This window comes from Drosophila albomicans, chromosome X, assembly GCF_009650485.2.
Source record: "Drosophila albomicans strain 15112-1751.03 chromosome X, ASM965048v2, whole genome shotgun sequence".
Lineage (NCBI taxonomy): Eukaryota > Metazoa > Arthropoda > Insecta > Diptera > Drosophilidae > Drosophila > Drosophila albomicans.
Genome location: NC_047627.2, coordinates 15,013,714 through 15,039,725, shown reverse-complemented (window position 1 = coordinate 15,039,725; position 26,012 = coordinate 15,013,714). Strand labels below are relative to the sequence as shown.

The 26,012-nt window shown below is 38.4% G+C and overlaps 4 protein-coding genes across 5 annotated transcripts; 2 read left to right on the top strand and 2 right to left on the bottom strand.

The window, feature by feature from the left end:
* Nucleotides 1–2,332: 2,332 nt before the first annotated feature.
* LOC117567605 (AP-3 complex subunit beta-2) lies at nt 2,333–10,631 on the bottom strand. Its single transcript, XM_034247696.2, has 4 exons — nt 9,744–10,631; nt 8,669–9,515; nt 5,889–7,133; nt 2,333–4,607 (listed from the first exon to the last, which is right to left on the bottom strand). Exons 1-4 carry the CDS (start codon nt 10,383–10,385, stop codon nt 3,829–3,831), a joined length of 3,513 nt encoding a protein of 1,170 aa, XP_034103587.1. The 5' UTR covers nt 10,386–10,631; the 3' UTR covers nt 2,333–3,828.
* Nucleotides 10,632–11,280: 649 nt separating this feature from the next.
* LOC117573750 (uncharacterized) lies at nt 11,281–12,838 on the top strand. Its single transcript, XM_034257134.2, has 2 exons — nt 11,281–11,559; nt 11,704–12,838. The coding sequence occupies exons 1-2, from the start codon at nt 11,455–11,457 to the stop codon at nt 12,559–12,561; spliced, it is 963 nt and encodes a 320-aa protein (XP_034113025.1). The 5' UTR covers nt 11,281–11,454; the 3' UTR covers nt 12,562–12,838.
* A 645-nt stretch (nt 12,839–13,483) lies between these two features.
* Nucleotides 13,484–16,365, bottom strand: LOC117573740 (uncharacterized). Its single transcript, XM_034257122.2, has 2 exons — nt 16,173–16,365; nt 13,484–15,175 (listed from the first exon to the last, which is right to left on the bottom strand). Exons 1-2 carry the CDS (start codon nt 16,223–16,225, stop codon nt 13,807–13,809), a joined length of 1,422 nt encoding a protein of 473 aa, XP_034113013.1. The 5' UTR covers nt 16,226–16,365; the 3' UTR covers nt 13,484–13,806.
* Nucleotides 16,366–17,691: 1,326 nt separating this feature from the next.
* On the top strand, nt 17,692–25,704 carry LOC117573714 (probable serine/threonine-protein kinase DDB_G0278665). Of its 2 annotated transcripts, XM_034257087.2 has the most exons (5): nt 17,692–17,943; nt 18,000–20,675; nt 21,609–21,959; nt 23,059–23,775; nt 25,033–25,704. In XM_034257087.2, the coding sequence occupies exons 1-5, from the start codon at nt 17,925–17,927 to the stop codon at nt 25,422–25,424; spliced, it is 4,155 nt and encodes a 1,384-aa protein (XP_034112978.1). In that variant the 5' UTR covers nt 17,692–17,924; the 3' UTR covers nt 25,425–25,704. The 2 variants fall into 2 exon arrangements, with proteins under 2 accessions (XP_034112978.1, XP_034112991.1); XM_034257100.2 differs by lacking the exons at nt 23,059–23,775; nt 25,033–25,704 and adding an exon at nt 22,930–23,034.
* Nucleotides 25,705–26,012: the final 308 nt, after the last annotated feature.

The window sequence follows — 26,012 nt, the reverse complement described above, 5'->3', positions numbered from 1 at the left end:
ATGTTATACCAAACACCGTACGTAACAATAAGTGATTGAAAATCATCCCTAGACATACATAAATAAATAAATATATATACACATACTATATATATATATACATAACAAAATATATATATATATATAAATACCTGCATATACATACATACATAAAGATATACTAAAAAAAAGCAAACTAGTTTTATATGAAACAAATGAAAGCAAAAGCAAAAGCAAAAAACCAAACGAAAGTCGCGTCGGATTATACTATATTATGTATACAAAATACCATATATACACATACATACATATATGTACTATATGTATCTATGATATGATTAATCGAGTAAAACGCGTTGACGCAGCAGACGCAGAGAAACGCACTCGTAAGCTATAACCTACTCTCTCGTCTGTCGTAATAATCATTTAAACGCAATCATCCTCATGCCAAGTATAATACCTAATCTTATATCCTATACACATACTATACATGCATATATAGCCTACACTATCAGCATACATACATACATATATACAAAGTTATTGCCATTGCTCATCCAACATACTAATCTCTACTGCTATATATAAAAATATATATAAAACTTATTTTTGTTCTGACTCACTCATGCACTTCTGAGGTACAGAGCAAACGGTAAATAGCCAACATAATCTACTCTATTTCATCGTGTAATAAGGCTGGGTTTTTAGTAATTTTAACTTCCTGCTCTAAGTGTATTGAATCACTAATCGAATATTGATTTGGCAAGCTTCTACTTGGAAGAAAAGAAGAGTTGTAGTTGCTAACTTTTGAACACAGTGAATCAACTGTAAAAAGTAAGGGGCAATCATGGGTTAATACTAAACAAATGGTAAAAGTTCAAGAAAATTCAAAATCAAAACTAAATTAACTACTATATTCTATACTATAACCAGACGTCATTGTTTTATTTAAAGAATTTACTTTTTGTCCCGATCAGCTGTTTGGCATTAACCCATGTCACCTCTTTCTATTCACAGTAGCCGCACTGCAAACACAAGTTAGTAGCTACAACACTTCTTTATTGTCTAAGCGAAGCTTGTCATATCAATATTAAATTAATGATTTAATATAGTTCGAGTACGAATTTAAGACAGAAAAAAACCCAGTCTTATTGCACAATAAAATTGCGTAGACTATGTTGTCTAAAAATTACAGGCTTCTTGAATTTACCGTTTGGTATGTGCTTTAATACTTGATTCACTGAGTTATACTTCAACTTTTGGAGTTGTTTACAACTTTTCGATTACTTAAAAAAAAGTGCAACCTTTTCTTGCTAATCGATTGAGTTCACATTTATAAACTGAATGCAAAATCCGTTGGAATTTGTCCAAATCTTTTTCTTGGCAGCAAGCAATCATCTCTCTCGCTCTCGCTCTCATTCACACTCACCTACTCAACCACTCTCATGGCTATTTTCAACCTAACCTAATCCAAAACTAACCTAGAAAACAACCAAAAACAAAAAGATGAAAAGAAAAACAAACTACAACTTAATGGTTTATATTATAAGCATAAACTTGAGCTTTTTAATTGTGCAGATTCAACAACAAATAAATAAAAAGAAAATCACAATAAATTAGAGAAAACTATGAAGCAAATAAAAAAAGCGCATACGTGAGAAAGACAAACCAAAACGAAATAAAAACTAAAACATACAAAAAAAAACAAGCGTAGCGTATTCTCAATTTCACATTAGCGCAAAAAAGTATGCTAGAATTTTAGTCGTTGCTTTCTTAACGTGAAATGTGAAATTAAGTATACGCCACCGTGTTGGCTGTGTTGGCATCGACAAAGCAAAAAATTTCAACTATATTGTATTTATGTATGCAATGCGAGCATGTGCCCCTTTTACGTCATTCTCCGTTCTGTTCACCGGATTAACCTAACCTAAAAAAAAAAACAAAAAACTAAAATGAAAACCTTAGAGAAACTTAACTAGAACAAAAAACTATCTTTCAAATGCCAGCAGCAGCAGAAGTGTGTGTGTGAGCGAGATAATGACTATATATAGTTGGCAGATCTAAATCTGATTGCTTGCTGCTGGTTTATTCTGTGTGTGTCCCCAAAACAAAAACAAAAGAACTCAAAAAACTTTAAAACACAAATAAAACGGAGCAAGCAAACGAGAAACAAGCGTGAATAAACAAAGATACATTCAAAACTAAACAAAATCGAAATGTTCTTCATTTATAGTAAAGATTCAATTTCTTCTCTTAAGGAAATTTATTAGTCATTTCATATTTCAAAATGAAGGTAAGAAAAAACATTAGTTGTTCACTTTTTTTGCACCCCACAAAAAAGAGAAAAATGAAATATTTTTAAAACGCTGTGTTTATTTCAATAGATTTAGATGTAGAGTTCATCTTGCATAGGTTTAAAAAGCATATAATATATAATAATATTTTTATGTTTGTTCATTCGCATCATATCCAATCAACAATAATTGCGCATTGTTTGTTTTCTTTTATTGGACAAATGATTATTGTTCATAGTTTAGTTTTCTTTTTTTTTTTTTACTTTTTGAGTTTTGTTTTAAGAGTGGAAATTTGAAACTTGAATGCCTAACGATCATCATCATAATAATAGTATATATATAAAAAATGTATGTATGTATGTAAATATTTCAACATTCAATTGCTTAATTTTCGAAAAAGCCAAAAATGAAAAATGCCTCGAAAATGTTTTTTTTTTGTTTTTTTTTTTTTTTATCATATTTAGGGGGAGCTTGAAAAGTTGGCGTAGGAAACGGATTAGCTGGCTCACACATACATATACATATACACTCACTTATATATATGTATATATATATATTGGTTTAGTTATTTATTTGATTAACAAAATGGGAGCTAGGCTCCATTATAGGTTTCAACTGCTAACTCTTCTCTCTCTCTCTCTCTCTCTGGCTGGTATATGCAAATAGTCATCTCAAATCTACAAGTATATATAGTATACAAATATATGTATATATAGTATATACATATGTACTTGGTATATCGGATTGCGTGCGCTACAATTTGCTAGGCAACAGAATGAAAGATTGTGTTGTATATAGAAAAAGTTGCTAATCAAAATCAAAAGTCGACTATTTTGGAATTTGTTCGTAGTAGGCAACAATTCGGTTAACATTTGGATAATTAGTGCTGTGCTGCAAGCCCTCGATCTGTATATATATACTATATATCGTTATGTAAGTCATTTTTTTTTTCGTTTTTTTCTTATTTTTTTTTGCTACGATATTGAAAAAGGCCGCATAGAGCACAAAGGCAACAGAGTTACAACATCAAAACACACACACACATGCATACACTAATACACATTTAGTTATAGTACAAATACACACACACACACACATACACGCGCATAGGCAACAACATTGATTAAAAGGGTTTTTTTCATTTTGCGTTTTTCTTTTTATAATAAAATTGTTCATAATTTCTGCACTTGCTTCTGGAATCGCATTTGTTTTCAGTTTGTTTATATTTATATAAATGTAATCGAATGATTTACGTAATGTTTTAGCAGCTTTTGAAGAGTACAACAAACAAGAAAAAAAAAATAATCAAAATGTTGCTCTTGGAATCTCGTTTTGTTACGCAAACTTATAATGTATGAAAGTGGTTAAATAATGTGTTTAGGATTCAATTCTCAATTCAATAATTGTTCACAGTATAAAGTATAAAGTATAGAGTACATAGAATGTGCTTTTAATAATATAAAATTAATAGATTAGTTTACGTAATGATTTTCCCTTTTGCTTTGCTTCAGATTCAGTTAACAGATTCAACACTCAATTCAAATCGAAATCCATTTTAGATGGAAAAACTCAGCTGCAACGCGTTGCGCAACTCATTCAACACCATCGAACCGATGACCATCTTTTCGCAGTTGACGAGCAGCGTGAGTGCCTCATCCGTTTGCCACTGCAACGTGAGCAGGACGAGACTCTTCGAGCTGAGCGTTTGGCCGGCAAAGCAATGCAATTGTCCCGTCGTCGAGCTGAACGTGTGCGCCACATTGATGCACTCGTAGATCTTTTGCTTCAATGCTGCCACATCGAGCAGTTCACGCTGCATGCCACGCAGCTCACACTGATGCTCGTTCATGCCACGCAACTTGCCACGCTCCTCGCGATGCAAACTCTCGCTGATCTGCACGGCACGCACCAATTCACCCACCGGAGGCTTCAGCTGGACACGTGAGCTGCCCGCACTCGACACCAACTCAAAGTCAATCGCATGCGTTGTATCATTGAAATCCACGCCGAGCACTCCGCTGGCAACCTGCTCCGGTTGCAGCTGTGCGATGGGAGCGAACTCGCTCAGTTGCATGCCTGGGGGCAGTGTTTGTTGCCCCATCCGAATGCTGGTCAGCTCGTGATCGCTGCGATTCTCAAAGTGCAACTCAATCGAACACATCGCTGCCGCATACAAATGCGGCGAGCGGGTGAAACGATATCCCAGCTGAAGGCCGTGTCCTTGCAGCTTGTTCAGCAGCGGTTTGTGCTTGAAGTCCGTGTGCGAGGCGCCGACGAGCTCGATGCGATTACGAGCTTGCTGCGGCTGCAACGTCGCCTGTAAGCCGGGTGTGCCTACAAAGTAGAGAACTAGCATTTAATATTTGCACTTAATACGTACTTAATGGTGTTTACACTGCGGTCTTAAGCCCTTTCACACTGCAATTTTTTTTTAATCTAAATTATGAAATAGTTTGCTACTCGACAATTGCGATACCTTTGACCAACACTTTTTAAACCGAAATGGTGTTTACACTGCGGTCTTAAGCTCTTTTACACTGCATTTTTTTTTAATCTAAATTATGAAATAGTTTGCTACTCGACAATTGCGATACCTTTGACAAACACTTTTTAAACCATAATAATACTTGATTTTTTGTACAAATTCGCATCTATCAAAATGTCGAAACTTTTAAGAAACGTTTTGATAAAGTTTACACTACAAAACTATTGAAAACTACTCACTTTCAACAGTAATAAAAAGATTCCATCACAAAACAGTTTCAATGAAAAAATAACTTCCTAATACCTTTTTAAATGAAAACAATAATAGACTTTTCTTCATCTGTTTAATAATCATTCGCAATTTAAATAGACCGTTTACATGACAGAATCATTTGAAATTAAAAATCTATTAAAATATTATGTTTAACATTAATATAAAGATTCCACCTCAAATCTGTTCCAAATTAAAAATTACTTGCAAAGCCTCTTTAAATAAAAAAAAAGCTGCTTTTTCCTTAATATTTTAATATTTACAAATCTCTGATTTTAATAATCACTCCAAATTTTACGGTTTACACGGCAGAACTATTTGAAATAAATAATCAAATGAAATATAAAGTTTACACTACAAAACTATTCCAAAGTAATATTTATTTTAAACATTAAAATTATGATTCCAAATTAAAAATCACTTCCGAAGAATCCTTTCAAATATAAACAATATTTCAAAAATGTCTGATATTAATAATCGCTAGAAAACGATTAAACCGTTTATAAGACAGAACCTACATTAATAATCAGACGAAATACCACTGTGTCTAAAACCTTTTTTCAACAAAGTCTATTATGTACCTTACACTGTATTCCTAATATTTCTTTAAATAACATTTTGGAAAAGTAAAGTATTCCACAATAAATACAAATAATAAACATCTACTCTATGGATGACGGGTAGAAACATAGCTTCTAGGACAAAAATATGCAAACTTCCTAATCACTTTTATGATAAATAATTGCAATTCAAAAAAACAATCAACAATAAAAGGTCGTAAGACTTCAGTGTAAACCTTAGTGTAAACTCTCTTAACAATAAAGAAACCCCATTCTATGAACTCTTTTCGATGCACTTACCCGGCGTAAGGAAGCCGCCCAGCGAGGGCGTCATCACGGGTCCAATGGGCGGTATATCATCCAGATCGAGCAGCAGATCCAAGTTGCTCTTGGCGGGCGCCTTAGCAGCTGTCTCTGTTGCCTTGGCTTGTGTTTTGGCAGCTGGTGCTGCTGATGCCGCAGTTTGTTCGCTCTCCGAGTCGCTGCTCTGACCATCGCTGCTGTTGCTCTCGCTGCCGCTGCCGCTGTAGAACGACGATTCGCCGCTGTCCGATGTGCCCGAATCTTCGACAGCATTATTGTTGTTATTATTGGGAGAAGCAACTGCAGCAGCAGCAGCAGGAGGAGCTGAATTGCTGGCCACCGCTTGTGGCAGCTGCTTGGTGGCTTGCCCTTTACTTTTAGGCTGCTGCTCGTCAGCCTCATCGTCATCGTCGCTGTCGCTGCTGGATGAACTGTCACTGCTGCTGTCGGAATCCTCGCTGCCACTCGACTCGGAATATGCCGACGATTTGTCCGACTCGGAAAGGAAGCCCTTGTCACGTTTAGCCTGCTTGCGTTGCTTCTCCTTACCAGCAGCGGCACCAGCAGACGCGCCCTGCTGCGCCTCCTCGCCCGAATGCTTGCCACGTCCCGAACTATCGCCGGGCAACTTCTCATGCATATAGCCCTCGATGTTGCGCACACTGGAGTCGGGTGCAACAGCTGGGAATGCGGGCAAATCCTTATAACCCGACGCTGGCATATTCAGATAATGCGACAGCGAACCCAATTGATACACATTGCTATCGCGATACTTGCTCTCGGGCAGCGGAGCCGGTTTGGCGGCCAAGAACACTTGACGCGCCTGCTGGCTGAGCACGCTGCTTTTGCCGCTGGCCGGGAAGATGAATTGGCGCAAGAAGCGCGCACGATCGCGCACATCGTAGTTGGTGTCGTAGCGGGCCAGCGTGAACACGTATTGGCACAGCAGCGATGTCTGCTGCGGATTGGTCAGATACAATTTGACGCCCAGATTGAGCACCTGCAGCTTCACCACATCCTGTTCGTCCACAAACGATTTGGCCATCTTGCGCAGCACATCGGGCGCTATCAGCGGCACCTTCTCATTGTATTCGCCAATCAGCCAAATGATCGCCGCACGTGCGGCTGCCACATTGATGTAGTCGATCAGCTTCGCCATCTGGGTGATGATCTCAAAGTGTTCGGCCGCTTTGCTCTGCAACAGTTTCTTGATCACCACCACGCTCTCAGCAACAACGTGTTCTGCAAAGACAAAAAAAGGAGAGAAATTTAGTATGTACTTAGAAAAAAAAGTTAGTATTTTTATATCATTTAGTATTAATGGTAAATTTAGTGTTTTAGACTAGTATTTATAGTACTTAATATTAAAAGTAAATTTAGTAATTTAGTTACAAGTAAATTTAGTATTTTAAGTATAGTATTTATAGTAAAGTTGGTATTCATGGTAAATTGTAGTTTTCTAGTAAATTTAGTATTTTTATATCATTTAGTATTAATGGTAAATTTAGTGTTTTAGACTAGTATTTATAGTACTTAGTATTAAAAGTCAATTTAGACTAGTATTTATAGTACTTAGTATTAAAAGTAAATTTAGTATTTTTAGTATAGTATTTATAGTAAACTTGGTATTCATGGTAAATTGTAGTATTTCAAGTAAATTTAGTATTTTTATATCATTTAGTATTAATGGTAAATTTAGTGTTTTAGTATAGTATTTATAGTACTTAGTATTACAAACAAATTTAGTATTTTTAGTATAGTAAAGTTGGTATTCATGGTAAATTGTAGTATTTCTAGTAAATTTACTAAATTTAGTATTTATAGTATAATTACTAACTTTAGTACGCATAAAAATTCAGTATTTACAGTATAATTACTAAGCTTAATACATATATTAAATTTAGTATTTACTGTAAATTTAGTATTTATAGTAAATTTAGTATTAATAATACAAGAAGGAACAGAATATTAAAGTTTAACAGGGAATTTAGTTGTAGTACAACATTTTCCCTTCAATTCATTAAAAGTTTGCTCCCTATAATGTTTTGGCTCAATTTCATTATTAATCTGTTATCTGTACTCCTTTCTTGTATTATCAATCCAATCTACTTATAATACAATAATATACAATAAAAGCTATTTAAAGACAATCATTTAAATTCAAATGTATTGCAGTAGTTATTCCGTCGTATTTCGTCGATTTTCTTTCAACAATTATAGTGACAACTATACTATGATATAAACTAATTTAATATAATAACCGAGTTATCGGTTTAACAACATTTTCAATTGTTGGCAATTAACACTGATGATGGTATACCATATATAGTATTTGTATGATTCAGAGAGAGAGGGAGAGATTCAGCTGCCAGCTGCATTCACATTGTTCTAATCAACGAGCGAAATCTTTACAAGAATTTATATTGTGGATTATAATGTAATTTTTTCTTTCTTTTAAATTCACAGTTTATGTAAAGATTTTAAACTTTTGAAACAAAATGTAATACATATCTTCAACTATTAAATTTAGATTCAAATGTTCTTTTAAATTACTTCAGATTAAATGCTCCCCAGACTAGTATTAATTTCATCATCTAAGTAATGAGTTTCGATATCGTTATGACATTTAAATAAATTATAGTATTTTAAAAGAATTGTAGTATTTAAATAAATTATAGAATTTAAATAAGTTCTAGTATTTAAATAAATTCGAGTATTTCAAAAATGTTAGTATTTAAATAAACTTTAATTCTATCTCTCTCTTATTGTCAACTCACCATCGTGATTGGAGAGCAGATGCACCAGACCACTTAAACAGGTCTCGGTGACCGCTTTAATGCTGGCCGCACATCGTCCAATTGCCTGAATGGTGGCAGCCACAAATGGTCGATCGCTGCTCGAGATGTACGTTTGGAATTCGCGCAGGATGAGCGAAATGCTCGATGCGGATGCCAAATTGGTGAGAATGTCCAATTTGAGCAGTTTAATGTGCGTGGGATCGCTGGTGCGTACAAAGAAAGATTTCAGATGCGGCTCAAAGATCGCTTTGCGACGCGACGACATCGATGCAATGCAATTGAGGACAACACTCTGCACCTCCTTGTGGGAGCGCAACAGACGAATGAGGACCTTGGCAATCAGTTGGACTTCGTTGCGTGGCGCCACATGATGATACAATTGGGCCACGGCCATCACAACCGATGCGTTACGCGATTGCAGCAATGGTTTTGTCTGTCGCAAAAGCAAACGGTGATCCAAATCGATATGATAACTGCTACCGCCGCCGCTGCTGCCACTCGTATCCTTGTCGTGCTCCTTGTCATTGTTATTGACATTGTTGCTCTTCGCTTTGCCCTCATTGCCACTGGATGCATCATTGTCATTGTCATCGTCATCGCTGGCCGACGATGACTCATCGTAGAAACGCTCATTGGCCGTTCCATCGCCATCGAGACAATCATTTGCCCCATGCTCCTCATCGGGATTGGGATCGACGAACTGTGTGCGCGCATAGCGGGTCAACATATTGATTATGATCACCTGACCCCATTCGTCCACATCGACGAGCAGATTGCACAGCTTGCGATAGTTTTTGTGTATCAAGTCGACGCGTTCCGGGCACACCTGAGGGTAAAGATGAAAAGATTAGGGCAATCATCATAGGAACAAAGGAAAAATTTAATTAAGATTGAGAAAGTATTAAAAAGGAATTATTAATAAAGATTGAATAAGTATAATCATATCATCCAGCTTTAGTATTTTTCTTATACGACTTCGATTCCGTTTTAAAAGTCAGTATTATTTATATACTGAGTAGCTGATGCTGAAACCTTACAATATGCATATGCTTACCTCATCGAAAGCCATCACAGCTGAGCCCACCACGAGCGTGGTGCGATCGGAGAGCAACTTCTCGATGACCGTGACCAATTCGTCCTTTTGCTCCGCATCCAAGGAGTAGAGCTTGGGTATCGCATGCGCCGCCGTCTTGCGGACATAGGGACTGAGATCGGCGGCACTGTCGCGTATCGCCAGCATCACAATGGGCACAATCATGCTGACCCTGATCGATGAGAGGACACGCAACGCTGAGGCGCGTATCAATTGATTGGGATCCTTCAGCGCCCGCTGGAACGTCGATATCGATAGCAATGCCAAGTCCTGTTGCTCCTCCGCATAGCGCACCAGATACACATAGACCAGCTTCTTCACCTCAATGTTCTTTGAGACGACATTTTTGACCACAGCCGGGAACAAATCGCTGGCATCGCGTCCACGCGCAATCATGCCAATGATGCGTTTCATTGCCTCCAGCTTGAGGCCATCCTTGTTGCTGTCGAGCATCTGCTTGAGATCATCGTGTTTGCGTCCATCGCTTTGGAAGAATGCCGCTCCGCTGGCGGGGTCAGAGCCAAATTCCACATCCAGTCCCAATTGCGGACGATCGCCATAGGCGGCCACCGAAAATGGATTGCTGGCTGCGTTCTGTTGCATCTTGTTGCAAACGGTGCAAAAACTTCTTCAATTGTTGCTGCTGCTTGTTGTTTATTTGTTTGTTTGTTGCCTATGCTGGATGCGTTTTGGGGGCGGGGGGCGTGTGAAGGCGGAGAAAGCGTCGACGTTGTCGACGTTGAAACCTGCTGTTACTAATACACACTCCACACACACACACGCACACTCACTTTACGCACTTGGCGAATTCGTCTACATCACACAATTGGCATATCTGGAACATGCAGAGCAGTGTGACCGCATTTCACAGCCTCAGTATGTGCTAAAAAATGTTCCCAGCAAAATTAACCAACATTTTGGCATCCAACGAAATGAATAACAATATAAACTTATTTTTAATTTTGTATAATAGGCAGCAATAAATTTGTACTAGAAACATTAATAATTATTTTGCATAAAATAAATAATTTTAAGAATAGCATTTTTCATTTACAATTTTTAATCGTTATATAGGAAACAGGAAATTCCAATACAAATAGGATCTACTAGTTATAAAGAAACTATAATTAAATGTTCAGTTTAAATTAATTAAAATTTTAAAAATAAAAAAATAAAAATCAAACACATTTTATTTAAGTTATTTGCCAGTTGACAGAAATTACAATTATTTTGATGGATGATGAAATATAGTCTAATTTTGTTTAAAGTTGGTATGCTTTATTTATTTTTTTATTATTAATTGAATTTTCAAATATAATTAAAAAAAAATGGGTGGTAACTTAAAACACAAAAAAAAATAAATAAATTTAAAAAAAAAAGTTGCAAAAGATTTTTGTGGGCTGGCAGTGTGAACGTGTTTTGTGCTGCATATTTGGTGAATTATCGTCTCATCGATAACGCTATCGATAGGCGCCGCATCGTATTGACAACGACAACAACAGAGGCAACAAAAACAACAGCCGCTGCCGTCGACGTTGCCGTGTGGTGGTTAGAGCAGACCAGACTGAGAGCCCTGAGCGCTGCTGCAGCGCCGCAATCACGTCAATTAATGGTCAACTAGTAATTGAAAAAAGTAAGAAAAGCGCTTAGCAGAAAATCAAAGGGACAAGCCATGAACTTTCCGCTGGCCAACTCCAACAAGGATACGCTGCGAGCGGCGTGCAAAAAATGCGGCTACGCTGGTCACCTGACCTATCAATGCCGCAATTTTCTCAAGGTAAGAAGTGTTGTTCGTTCTCCTTCTTTTTTCGCTGTTTCTGTTTGATGTGCGAGAAGCAGAAGCCGAAGCAGAAGATGAAGAAGAAGAGAAAGTAGAAAATCTAACATGTTGTGTTTTATTATTTATTATGCATACATACAGGTGGATCCAAACAAAGAGATATTGCTGGATGTGGAGAGCACAAGTTCCGATTCGGAGCTTGATTATTTGACGCCGCTAACCGAGCTGCGCGCTCAGGAGCTGAAAAGCGGCGGCAGCGGCGTCGACGTCGCAGCTGCGACAACGACGACAACAACAACAACAACAGCAAGCAAAGAGAGTAAGACAGATAAGAACAACAAAGCAAGCAAGAAGAGTAACAACGATAGATCAGCAACAACAGCGGATAGGAAACAAACAAAAACGGAGCGACACAAGAAGCGTAAGAAAAAGAGCAAGAAGCACAAGAAGAGCAGCTCGAAGGACATCAACAAACTGGCGACAACAACAAGCAAACGCATTGCAAAGAAACACAAAAACAAAAAAAAGAAGAGCAGCAGCAGCAACAACAATCACAAGAGCAGCAGCAGCAGCAAGAAATCAAAACGTCGCCGCACAAGTAGCTCCTCCTCTTCCTCCTCCGACGACGATGACGATGATGACGACGACGACAGCAGCTCGTCATCGTCAACAACTGCCTCATCAACTGCCTCATCATCGTCATCCTCATCATCTGACAGCGATTCATCGTCGGATGATGATTCAAGCAGCGATTCCAGCGACAATGAAGAGTCGAGCACCAGCGAATCGGATGAATATGGACGCAAAAAGAAGCGTTTGGGCAAATACAAGCGCAAAGCGGAAGCCGCTGCTCCGCGTCGCAAGAAGCCAAAGGCGAAGCGTCGACGTCATCGTGTCAGCGGTGGCGGCGCCTCAAATGCCGCATCCGCCTCCAAAGCGGGGGGAGCAGCAGGCACCAGCAGTTACCTCAGCAGCCTCAGCGATAGCAGCACCTACTAAAGCTACACTTTTGGACTCCCAAACTCTTTAGGCTAGTGTTTATTAGACGAAACGATAATTCACAAACATCAGCAGCAGCAGCAGCGAGCACTTCCTTTTGCATCTCCCGACATCCAAGATCCTTATCCAAACCCTCTGCTCTGCTCGTGTCTCTTCCGCATCCAAAGTAGCAAAGAGTTCTATGCAACAAACAACATCAACAACCACAACAACAACAACTCGACATTAGACTTCTCTTAGTGTTTTAAGATAAAACTCCTGTTTTATGATTTTTGCATAAAGAAAATACAACAAATTAGTTTGTACAACAAATCGTTTTTTTATATCTAAAATGAGTTCTATAAGAAATCATAGAAAGAATATCAGGAAAACTGGATGAATAGACTAGGAAAGGAATCGATGAAGCTATAGCATAAGATCCCCTAATACCCACTTAATTAGGGGAAACCAACTAACGTGAACTATCCCTAACTTTATGATCATCTTATGCCAATTGTTTCCTTTACTACTTATTCTGCTTTTCCTGACATTGTTTTATGATTTCCTATAGAGTGAGATGCGCTTTTTAAGCTGCACATCTTCATCACACTTATTACCATATATTATATGTTTAATGTTTGTATATATATCTACGCTTCCCATTTGATTAAGGGAAAACTAACTTTCCTCAACTTTATGATGATCTTATACTATAGCTTCATCGTTTCCTTTCCAACTCTAGCCCTCCGTTTTCTCTTATATTCTTCTATGCAATATATGATGTGTTTAAAAAGATCTTTACACAGACATTTTTCAGCTGATCACCCATTACTATATGTTATATGTCTAAAAAGATCTTCTTGGCAGATCTGTTGGGTTTTTCTTTGAGCAGTAAAAGAACACGGTTTTAAACTAATTTAATTATTTATTGCTTTTTCTTATCTATACACTAAATTTTTGTAAATTTGTTTCAACAATTGGTTGGATCTGTATATACAAAGTAAGTTTAAGTGATGGCAGTTAATATTACAAGTTTTGAATAGATAATTTATTTGTTCAGCTATTTCAGCAGATTTTACACACAGGAAATCAAATGACATAGAAAGGAGATCACTAGAAATAACAATAATAATATACAAATGAAAATTGTAGATTAATTTTATTTATGCTATTATTGTGTGGAATGCACAAAAAAAAAACGGGTTCCAATTTTGGAACGAATCGAAAATAATAATGAATACGAAATACAAAAAGATAATACAATAATTAGAGAAGCCCTGACGAGTTGCTGCTGCTGCTGCTTTTGATGTCCTTGGAATAATCCAAGACAACCGCTTGCAGCAACTGAACACGCTTCTCCAGCTCTCTGATTCTCTCCAGATACTTGTCACACTGCAAACAACTTGCATTCCCCGCTGCATCATCATCATCTTGCTGATCATCGCTCTTCACCTTGTCCGCCAACGTTGCGATTAAAGTTCTATTTTGCTTCTTTAGCTCGTTGTTTTGATTTCGCATTTTCTCGCACAAAGCACAACTTGAGGCACGCAACACCATCATCTCCTGTTCGCGTTGCTTTAGACTCTTGGCGAGCACACGATTCTGTTTCTTATAGTCCAACAATTTCTGCTCCAGCTCCAGCAGCTCATCCTCGTTGTCGTTGTCAGCGACATCGTCGACCGACTCAATCTTCAGTGTTGAGGCGGAATCACTGACAACGCTGTTGCTGCTGCTGTGATTGGCTGCTGTGAGGCGACACATGGCCTGAAGTAGTGTGTCCATTTTCCTGTCCATCGCTTCGCCATTGGCACGTTGCTCATGCAAATATGCCTCCAGTTTGTTGCCGCTGCTTGCTGCTGCTGATGAAGTTGTTGATGCCACTGGAATGAGCGCTTTACTCGGCGCCGGCAATGTCAAGATGTTCTCCTCGTTGGATTGCGTTGATTCGCTGTCGCTATCGCAGCTGCTCGCCTCGAACTCCTTGAAACGTTGAAACGATCTTGGAGTACCTGCTGCTGACGCTGCTGTTGATGCTGTTGATGATGCTGCTAATGATGTGCTCGCCTGCTGCTGCTCTTCTTTAGCATTCTGTTGCGCCTTTTCAGGCTGCTTCTGATCGATTGGCAGCCCCAAACTGATCAGCGCATCGGTGAATTCCGCCTCATCGACGGCGGCCTCGAAGCGCAGACTCCAAAAGCGCTGCTCATCATCGAAGAACTGCATATAAGAGGCACGCATTAGCAGTCGGGAGGCGCCTTCGCCTGGCGACGACGATGTCGTCGATTTGGTCAGTAGCAGTGTGCTGAGCAATTGGCTGCGTGACTTGTAGATCACTAGCTTGGCGGCACCGACGACGTTCCGTGAGAGTGCCACGCCCACACGTCCCACACTCTCGCTGCCGTTGTAGCCATTGGCTACTTTGGCCACCAGAGTGCTCCACTTTGGCTCAGTTGTTGATTTGTTATTGTTCCGATTGCTGCTGGCAGTTGTCGTTGTTGTTGCTGTTGTTTTTGTTGTTGTTGGAGCTGTTTGTGACTTTTGTTGTGTTGGTTGATAGCGCAAATTATTGCTTTCGCTCTGCAGCGGTCTGTCGTCGTCTTCGAATATTTGTTGCAAATTACGCGTACCTCGAGAGCTGTGAAAACAAAAGGAAGGAAATTATATTAGAGTTCCTTATGAGGGTCAAAAAAGGGATGAGAGCTCATTTAACCCAACCTTGATCCTTATTGAAGTCAAAAATGAGATCAAGACTGTTTTAACCCAAGCTAGTTCCGAATTAGACTCAAAAATGGGATCAGAAATTGGTTAAGTTATCCTTGTTCCTTATTGAGGTCAAAAATCGGATCAGGACTGCTTTAACCCAATCTAGTTCCATACTAAGGTCAAAAAAGTATTCGTTTAACCCAATCTAATTTCTTATTAACTTTAAAAATGGGATCAGGTATTGTTTAACCCAAGCTATTTCCGTATTGAGATCGAAAATTGGACAAGGACTGCTTTAACCTAGTTCCCTACTAGGATTAAAAATGGCACTTTCGTATTTGTAAAAATAAGTTTGTTCTATACAAGCTACCCAAAGAGTTAAAGGTTATTATATTTTTGCGCCTCAAGTAAATGTATAAAAATTGTAAAAGATATTTAATTTATGGCAAAAAACGACTTGTGTAGTCGGGTCTTAGTTGCCTTGGTTGACAATCTGGTATATTCTGTACTTTATGGTAATTTTAAATTTAAATAGTATGTCAATATACCAAATTTAGCAAAAAGTGTGCAAACAGGTTTGAATTTTTTGGTCCCATTTTATATATTCAATCTATGATCTTGCGGTCTGATCACTAGCAAACTAATTAAACAAGAAACGATGATTCCTCATTTCCCCCAAATGAAAATATTTATACGAGTATTCGGATATCGAATTGCTTGCCGAAAGATGAGATGAGGCTTTAACAAAAGGTTATAGTAAAATTTTGTGATCGCATAATTTTTGACCATAACAAGGAATTTTTAGCTGCGCAGTTTGTATACTTAAAAAACATTTTGAAATAGTAATAGCAGCTCTTTAGAAGAAGTTAATAACTGAGCTAACTTTGTCAACAAAAGAGTTATTTGAGAATGTTTGCTTGCTCTCTCACCTGTGCATCTTATCGAAGAATTGCTGACTCTCCTTGTCTTGGTCGAAATTCATCACAGCTTCTTAGTGGGAACTCGTTGTCGAGCTTAACTTAATATAAAATATAATATATGTTGATTAAGTTTTATGCTAAACTTCCGACGACGCCGCCTTTGGTAGCCAAACATTATTTGCGAACAGCTGATTCATTTGTTTTGTTAATGGCCAGTCGATAAATATGCCAAGCAACGCTTATCGGCGTTGCTAACTGTAATGTTATCGAAAGTGGTGAAAGTATCGTGCGTGAGCTTGACGTCAACTATCAATTAAAAAATATCGGATGTGAGAGCATTTTTTATTTGTTTTCCTTTTTAAACAAATTTCATTCTTAAATAAAAAAAATGAATGCAATTAAAATACAAATTAAATTATCTCTTCTTCTCAATCCATGTTTGCCAAAATGTATGCAATATTTATGCACTGAAATCGTGATTGTAAAATTCGAGTATTAAAGTTTTGCTTAATTATTTGGATTTGAAGTTTCCTTGGACAAAGCGGCTAACAAAAAGTAGTGAAGTATAGATTTAAGAATGTTTCCATAAAATATTAACAATTTCCCTAGAGTTGTTGTTGAAATATTTAAGGAAAAGTTCAACAGCCCCACCTCGATTAATGCCTAGAACTTTCTGCAGCTTTGTTGTTGTTTGTTGTCTCACAAAAATTGGATATTCTTGATATTTGACTAGAACTAAATATCTGATCTAAAACTTAATACCATATAAAAACGGAAGCTTTGATATCCAATTTTTTTGTATCAATAGTAGACGCTAAAATTGCAGAGCTATCTTAACGCATATACGTGTCGGTATATTTTTAAGACAAATAGTATATTTTCCAATATAAATAGTATATTATCCTATTTTTGAAAAGGGACGGTATATTTCGATTTTAGTGCAGATACGGTCATACTTTCAATGACTATTCGAGACTCTCTCGATCAAAGAGAACAGTGGCTAACATAAATCTCACAAGGCGCTGCAGATGACAGTCAAGAAACACGAAAATAATCAATCTGTTAACTGAGTGAAAATTAAAGTGAAATAAACGACTCATTAAGTGAATTTGTTTATAAACCGCTTGACAACATAACAATTCGTAAACTAATTATAATTGCGTATTTAAAGTATTTAGAGTTGCCAATCAATTGCGTATTTCAAGCTTAGAGTTGCCGTACTAAATTGTGAGCGAAGGAGCAACGAGTGGTTTAAACAGCTGTTGTGCTCTTAACTCGAAACGAAATGCAACAGTGCAACAGCTATCGATAACAGTTGAGGTTAACAACTATCGCATACAAAATGAAAAGTACGTTGTAATTATATATTCAAATAAATTATATAAATCTATAAATAGTGTAATGATTTTTTTTGACATTACAAAAATTAGATTACATACAAATATAGATTAAATAATTTGTAATTTGCAGTAGCAAATACATCGATATTTGTCATTTCAATAATCGGTTTCTACGATATTTTGTGCAGCTCTAAGATTCTGGTGAACGAAGTTTGTTCAACAAGCGCGACACAATTAAGCAATAGGATATCAGCAAAACAATAAACAAAATGCATTAATTAGCAATTAAAAATAGATAGAATTCAACAAATAAGTGCGCTGTGTGGAAAGTGCGAACAGCAGCAAATATGTTAAATTGAGCAAAACTTCAAATTGGGGAAACGTAGACAACTCCGATCATCTAGTATTTTGTTGTGGCGAGATGATGCTGGAGTTGCCAGGTGAGTGCAGTGATTAAGTACCGTATAAATCTCTCACATACACGTTACTTTTGTAGATGTGAAGCCGCCGCCTGAGCTCTTGATGGAGGTTGCAAGCGATTTGAGCAGCATTAAAAGCGAACCCGGCACAACAAACGACAAACCCAAGTCCAAGCCCAAGCCGGCGCATTGTGCATTAAAGAATGCTGCGGCCTTTGAAACGGAACGTTTGCTCATCCAGCTCGTGAGTGAACAACCGGCGCTGTATAACAGTCGACATCTGCGCTTCAAGGATGATGCATACAAGGAGCTGTTGTGGCAACTGATTGCCAACAAAGTGGGCAAAGAGTCGAGCAATTGCATGAGCCTTTGGGCCGAGTTGCGGCATCGCTATCAGCGTCATTTGCAGCGACGTCGTCGTCACCATCGCGTTGGCAAACGTTACGCCTCGCTGCTGCATGAGGAGCAGCTGCTTTTCCTGTATCCCCACGTGGCCAGGATGCCGCTGCAACGTCAGACGCCAGAGCATCAACAGACGAGCAACGTCAGCAACGCTAACGACAACGATGATGATGATGATGACGACCTCGTCATTGTGGCGCCACAACCTGCGATTATTATCGATGTGGACAAGGTGGCCATTGAGTACTATAAACTGAACGCAGAACAGTTGCGTCTGATCGATGCTGTGCGTGCTTATCCGCAGCTGTATGATGTGCGGCATGCCGCGTATGGGAATCATCGGCATCGCGGTCTCATTTGGGGCGCCATCTCGAATGAGCTGCACGAAAAGGCCACCAAACTGATGAAGAGTTGGCTGCAATTGCAAATCCGCTACGAATGGGAATTGCTGCAGCATCACAACAACAACAACACGACAACACGTTCGCGTCTCAGCGAACTTTTGGAATTCCTCGAGCCCCATGTGCCCGAGCAGACGGGCAGCGTTTGCAAATTGTCGCTGTATTTGCGGACTGCATGGCACGATCCCATCGAGCATTTTCGCAGCGTCATGTGTCTGATCCAAGTGCTCTATATGGTGCCCGAACTCATCCAAATGGTGGAGGATTATCAGCACAGCGAAGAGAAGCCGCCGCGTTACGAAGAGCTCTGGCTAAGCGTTGCGGCTCAAGTGCAGAATGCGAGTCATCAGCGTTGCGAAGTGACGTGGCTGGGGTTGCGGCACTTCTACCGTGAGCTGTCCGAGATGCGCAAGGTGGGATATCAGCTGCAGGACAAATGGTTCTTCGAGAACATCATTTCAGCGATGTACAAACAGCAATTCACACGACAAGCGCGTCCCGGTCGCAAACGTGCCCATCGATCTTCATCGCCACCGTTGCAGAGGCTGCCAGAGGCTATGAGCGACGAACTGGCGACGGAGAACGATGATGGCCCCAAGGGATTGGCTGCGGGTGAACCTGTGCCACCATTGCCCCTGGCCATTGTGTATCCCATGAGCAGTAAGACGTCAACAGCAACCACATCGACTTGCGGCAGTGATAATGGCTGCAGCAATGAGAACAGCAATCATAGCATTAGCTCCAATTGCAGCTCCACAACGAGCTTTGTGCTGCCGCGCATCGAGGCCGACATTAGCGTGTTGCCGCCGGCAACAAGCGAAGCGGTTGCAGTTGCAGTTGCTCCTCCCAGCACTTCCATTATCTCAGTTGTGCCCAACAGCAGTCTCTTTCCGCCTGGCAGCGACAAGGCGAACAACAGCAACTCGAGTGGCGACAGCAACGCGAGCAGTGACAACAACAAATTGAACAGCAGCGACAGCAACAACATTAATGAGCCTGGCATTGTAACTTATTTGTCTAAAAAATCACCCAAATCGCTGACGGTGCGCAATGACAAGGTGCCTATGCCCAGCAGCCGAATGTGGCCAACAGCAACGATTGGATCAACAACAGTGACAGCAATGAGTAACGAATCAGCAACAGCAGTAGCAGCAGCAGCAACATCCACTTCGAGTGCAACAGCAACATCAACAGCAAAGAAAACTGTAATTCCGATTGGCACAACATTAACCATTGCCACAGTGCAGCGCAACACAGCAGAGAATAGCAGCAACAACACGAACAACAACACCAGCAACAACACCAGCAAGAGTACCAGCAACATCATCAGCATCAACTCCAGTAACATCACCAGCAACAATACCAACAATAACACCAGCAACAACACCAGCAAGAGTACCAGCAACATCATCAGCATCAACTCCAGCAACATCACCAACAACATCACCAGCAACAATACCAACAACAACACAAACAGCAACTCCAGCAACAGCAGTAACTCCATCAGCAACTTTTTGGCCTCTCGCAACAACTCGGGGAACTTTTTCGACATACGTTCGTCTAGCGGCAGCATCAGCATACGCACCAACAGCGCCAATTCGATTAGCATACGTTCCATCAGCAACAATCCGGTAAAAATTACTGACACCAACCACAACAGCAAGTCCAACACAAATTCCGTTGCCTCTTCGAGTTCTGCGAGTTCAGCAGCAAATTCAACACCAGCTGCACAATTGTTGCGTGTGGAGTTCCGTGATTGCCCATCGAATGGACGCATGTTGCATGTGACGGGCAGCAATGTGCCGATCCAGGCGAACTTCAATATGTCACGCACTGCGCTCTTCATACGCGAAGTGATGGCCGTGCCACAGCTGCACAGCAAGGAGCCGCATTTGACCAACAAAATCAACGATCTCTGGTCGCAGTTATCCAAGAAGTTTCATCTCCCAGGTAAGCTTACATTTCTTTAATTACCTTGCTCTTTTTGTTAAGTTGAAACTCAAACCATAGCATGTGCTTCAACCAGTGCTTAGCGAAGATAAAAACCAATGACTAATTTTATTAAAAAGTATAGAAGATATCTTCTTAGTATATATATATAGTATATATAAATTAATCAATGGCAGCTAGTGTTTCAATAGCTTTTATTTTCAATTCAAATTGGCATGATAAACGAGTTATTTCTTTGTTGTTTTTATTAAGTCATGACACAAACCATAGCGTGTACATCGACCAGTACTTAGCGAAGATACAAACCAATGCCTCCTTTTAAATATATATCAACATTATGCTAACGTTTCACTAGCTTTGATTAAAAAATAAAACTAATGACAGCTTTCAAACATTATTTTGTTAATTTCATTGAAAATTATAGAAAATCTAATCTCACTTAAAATACTTAAATTCCCTAAGAACGATGTTCCAACGGTTTTTAGATAAATTATACAACATTATAAATCAATCAATATACTCGTAATCCAAACGAACGCTGCATTTTAAACACCACACAAGTTTAAAAGGTTGTCTTGAAATTCCGGCTCTAAATTTGAATTCAAATTCGTATGCTTTATCTTTTTTTGTGTAGTCAAGACGCAAATCACAGCATGTTCTTCAACCAGTGCTTAGCGAAGATAAAAACCAATGACTAATTTTATTAAAAAGTTTAGAAGATATCTTCTTAATATACTTAATAACGATTTCCCAGCGGATTTTCGATTACTCAAATAACATTTTACTATCAGTCACATTATATAGAGGCGAAACTGACTAAAAGAATCTGTTTAAGAACTTAAGCAATAGTTAACAAGATCAACGAAATTCAAGCTTAGTAGGTTATTATTATAGAGCTCTGTGACTGATATTTTCGTTCTTCTCTTTTTGCAGATGATATTTGTCGCGGCATTTGGACATTTTTGTCGCACAACCTCAATTTGTTTCCACAAATTGCGCCCATGGTGGACTTGATGCGTCCGTTTAAGAGCACACTCAAGGTGTGGGAGAAATCGCATCGTCTGTTCAGCAAATTCGATGAGATCGCACGCAAATACGAATGGATGCTGCACAAACACGAATTGCCCGCTCTCATGCAACATTTTAAGCGCTTCGAGCATCTCTACTGGGAACTTCGTCGTCCACGTCCCGGCGAATCGGCAAATTCGATGCGTCCGCCTCGTGAGTTTACCGAGCAGGAGCGTCACGATGTTTGGCGCGAGGCAAAGGAGAATTTTCCACAAAGTGAGTAGAGTTTTGAATTATTTAGTAAATCAGCAAAGGTTTAGACTTTGTTGGAGATCTAGTAAATTTGATTTGATTCAAATAACTTGTGCAACTAATTTTAATACTAGTTTCCCTAAAAAAAAAAGAACAGCTTTATATTCTGTGCAGATTATGCTACTTTTATAATAGATCAAAGATTGTTCGTATTAGTGCTGGGATTTTTATTTTTGATCAATAGAGAACTGCAATTTAGATATAAATAAATCAGAATTGTATTAGAATATTTTCCACAGTTCAAAAGAGTCCAAAAGTTTAACAAAAAGAGTCCAAAGTTTAAAACTAACTTTAATGTGACAATCTTAAGGTTAGAAATTTTAATGCTTATGCTAATAGAGTGATAGAGAGAGAGAGAGAGAGAGAGTGAGGCAACAGCAGAAATTTAGAAATTAATATATCATTATGATATTCGAATATTTTTCAGAAGTAATCGTCGACAAAAGTTTCACAATTTTCCAAATAAATGACAATGTTAAGTTCTGTGAAGTGTTAGATATTTTAATGCTATTTCTAAGCTTGATAGAAAATAAGATAGAGAGAGAACCAGAAAAAGAGGCTAGAACAACAATTTTCAAATTAATATGTTATAGATTAAATAGAATAATTGCTGCAAGAAATCTTATAACAAAGTTTAACTATTTTCTGCCAAAATTGCTGTATGAATGAGTGTTATGAATTTCGAATTTTAGAGCGAGAGAGATAGAAAGAGAAAGGCAATGTTTCCCTTTCTTTATATTACTTTCCCCCGTTTGTATAGCTTACAAGAATATAACATTTTAACCTAAGATTAGAAGTGAATCCCGTTTTCCCTTTTCTTTAATATACTAATTTTTTTTGTAACGAAATAAAATTTTTATTGTTAATTTTTTTTTTTTTTTTGAGAGAACATTTTTTTTTGTAATATTTTTTTTTTTTTTTTGAAATGAGATAGAGAAGAAAAGCTACAAAAATATGAGATCTGGCGTTAATTCTTAAGTTAAATCGAAGCGATTTTGTGTGCGATATTTAATTGGATTTCATGTTTGAACGATGTTCGTTGTTGCGCTTCTTGGGTGCAAAGTGAATCATCGGGATGTTTGGTCGATGTTTAAGTTTGCATTCAAGACCTACATGGAGGATCTAGAGCGGGGCATCGAGAATCCCTGGCCACAAAACTGGTGGCATGCACTGGAGCAACTGAAGTTCCTGGTCAATGTGCGTTACCATCCGCTCGATCCCTACTATTATATTGTGCACAACAAGTTCATGGAGGAGGTGAAACGTTGCAGCATGTACGAAGCATTGATGCAACCCCAGGATGATGATGATGATGACGACGCCGATGGACGACGCTCCGCCGCCAGGCCCAAGATGCCACCGCTGGCCAGCATCTCGGATCCCATGCCCTGGGAGACGGAGGAGGCGAAACGTTTGCTCGTTGGCGAATTGCACGAGGCGATCAATGTGCCGTCCGAGGCAGAGAATGAGTCGGAAACGGAATCTGAAATGGAAACCGAATCCGATCTCGTTGTTCACCTGCCAGAGGAGCAGAGCCCGAAACTGACGGCGGAAGTGGTGGCAGACCAGCCAAAGCCAATGGAAGTTGATGGAGCAGATGCGAAGCAACCGGTTGTCGAGTTAGCTCAGTTCATTGGCAACGACGATCGACAATTGCCCAGCGTCAATGGATTCCTGTTGACGGAATCAATGCGTCGCCATCGCAGCGCCTTTAGCGTTGCAAACACTGCCGAGAAACGCGCCGCCTGGATACGTATCTCCAGGGAGATGAGGTCGTCAGGTAAGTTCGCAGATAATGCTACAACTTAACTGAATAAGCAAACAACAAGTAAGAAAGCTACTGTCGAGTGTGAGATACCCGCAACCCATTTTTAATGAAAGCGAAACGGAGCGATATTGCTCTTCAAATATACCACAAAAATACTAAAAGATATGCCAGATGGTGCGATATTGCTTTTCAAATATACCACAAACATACTAAAAGATATGCCAGATTGTGCGATATTGCTCTTCAAATATACCACAAAAAATGCTAAAAGATATGCCAGATGGTATATTTGGTATATTTTTTATGGTACTACATTCAAGCGTCAGAGTCATAGAGGTAGCGGCTATACAAAGTTTGTCTATGAAAGTATATCATTTGATCATCACTTTTTTCGATGAACAAACTTGAGCTGCGAAATTCAAAATAGCATTACTTTTGAAAATTCTTCTTTCGCTATACAAATTGCATTAAAAAAATAAGTTGAAGCAAGTAAAAAAGTTGAAAAAGAGTAAAACAGTACGGTAAATAAAATAAAATATACCAAATTAGTTAACCGCAAAAATAATAAAATATAGTGAAGGCCATATTTTGTATATCGATGTTGTTCTAACTTTCGAATGTACCATATACCAAAAAATACTATATAAATATACCAAAAACAACCCTTGGTATATGTTTAGTATTTTTGTGGTATATTACTTTGTTACATTTGTAGTTTTCATATTTGTTGACTTGAATTTTTTGCTCACAAAATCTATTGCTTATTGTATGACATTACTTAAATCAATTATTAATCATGGAAATATAATTTAGTTATGTACATGGGTTATTCTCTGGCTATTTACAGTGAAAGAATCATAAACTGAAACAATTTAAAAAATGAGTACATTTTGTTCTTATATGTCTGGATTAGCTTTTGTATCGAACAAAGATTGATTTTAAGAATTTTTCTCTATTTTACGCTAAAATTTATAAATTCGTTTATACCATATATAGGTTTGCGTATGAATTCGTTCATTTTTGCAATTAACTTAAAACAGTCAAATAATTCCAATAAGATTCTTAGCTAATCAAGAGCATCAAAATCATTTCTAATTAAAATGCTAATCAAGAGCTGTAAGATTTATCTTTACTCAGTGTTTTGAGATATATTGTATTTCACTTTAGACGTAAGCGACATTTTCACCAGAGAATTGTCCATAAGTAACATATGTTGATATTAAAGATTCCCGCTAATAAAACTCCACACACACACACACACTTTTGCAGTCACCGAATGCCGCTTGAGTTTCCAGCACATGCTGAAGGAGCAACGCGTGTGGCGCATCAGCGATCCGAGCGGACGTTGCACGTTGTCGACGAAGTATTATCGCCACATGACCGACATCTACAGGGAGGTGATGTTCGCCCACAACGCGCATCGGGTGTCCAAACAGCCCGACGAACGCGAGGAAACGATCTTCCCCGAGCGCTACGTTCCCGAGATCAGTGCTCTCAACTGTGAACCGCAATTGGTGCTCAAGAATTGGTCTTATGCCATTGCCCATTTCCCATTGGTGATGCAGGAGGAGCTGCGTTCGCGTTTGCGTTTCATATTTGCCAAATATGAACGACTTGGAAAGTTGCGCGGTGCTGCCAAGAAATTCGCAAAACATTATTAAAAATAAATGTAATAATAAAACTAGTTCGGGATTTCAATTCCCGACTACAATTGGAACCCAATTCCTCGCCCAACAAATTATGATTGTTTTATGCATTAATGTTATAACAAATTTTGCTACTATATAAGTAAGCGCTTATCATGATTGTTTCTAGAATTAGACATTTAGGTTATTCAATGTTTGTACACATTTTGTAAAATGTATCATGAAAATATTTATATTCGTGTATTTCACAATGCGGCTAAAATTTATTTGTAAATATTCAAATTATGTGTAAAAAAATAAGTGAGTGAGTAAAAATAACAAGTGAGTTCTTTGAAAATTGTAATATTATAATTTAAAATATTTGCGAATATTCAGATTATGTGTCTAGAAAAAACCAACTTTTAGTTCTTTGTTATTAGTACTTTTCTTACTTTTCAAAATATGGAATAGAAAAAAGATAATAATTAAAAAACTTTCAAAATTAGCAATAGAAAAATTTGCCAATACTCAGATTATGTTCTTTAAAATTTATAAATTTCTTTCATTTTAAATTAAGAAATTGAAAATAGGAGAACATCTATTAAACATAATGATGCAAGTGAA

Bases quoted from the DNA above. Each gene is read 5' to 3' on its own strand.
- LOC117567605 (XM_034247696.2), bottom strand. From the start codon at position 10,385: ATGCAACAGAACGCAGCCAGCAATCCATTTTCGGTGGCCGCCTATGGC. The intron at 9,516-9,743 runs GTAAGCATATGC...CTTTACCCTCAG, and splicing joins CTGTGATGGCTTTCGATGAG to GTGTGCCCGGAACGCGTCGA. The intron at 4,608-5,888 runs GTAAGTGCATCG...TCTACTTTGTAG, and splicing joins GGGCGGCTTCCTTACGCCGG to GCACACCCGGCTTACAGGCG.
- LOC117573750 (XM_034257134.2), top strand. From the start codon at position 11,455: ATGAACTTTCCGCTGGCCAACTCCAACAAGGATACGCTGCGAGCGGCG. The intron at 11,560-11,703 runs GTAAGAAGTGTT...GCATACATACAG, and splicing joins AATGCCGCAATTTTCTCAAG to GTGGATCCAAACAAAGAGAT.
- LOC117573740 (XM_034257122.2), bottom strand. From the start codon at position 16,225: ATGAATTTCGACCAAGACAAGGAGAGTCAGCAATTCTTCGATAAGATG. The intron at 15,176-16,172 runs GTGAGAGAGCAA...TTGTTTTCACAG, and splicing joins TTCTTCGATAAGATGCACAG to CTCTCGAGGTACGCGTAATT.
- LOC117573714 (XM_034257087.2), top strand. The intron at 20,676-21,608 runs GTAAGCTTACAT...CTCTTTTTGCAG, and splicing joins CAAGAAGTTTCATCTCCCAG to ATGATATTTGTCGCGGCATT. The intron at 21,960-23,058 runs GTGAGTAGAGTT...TTGGGTGCAAAG, and splicing joins AAAGGAGAATTTTCCACAAA to TGAATCATCGGGATGTTTGG.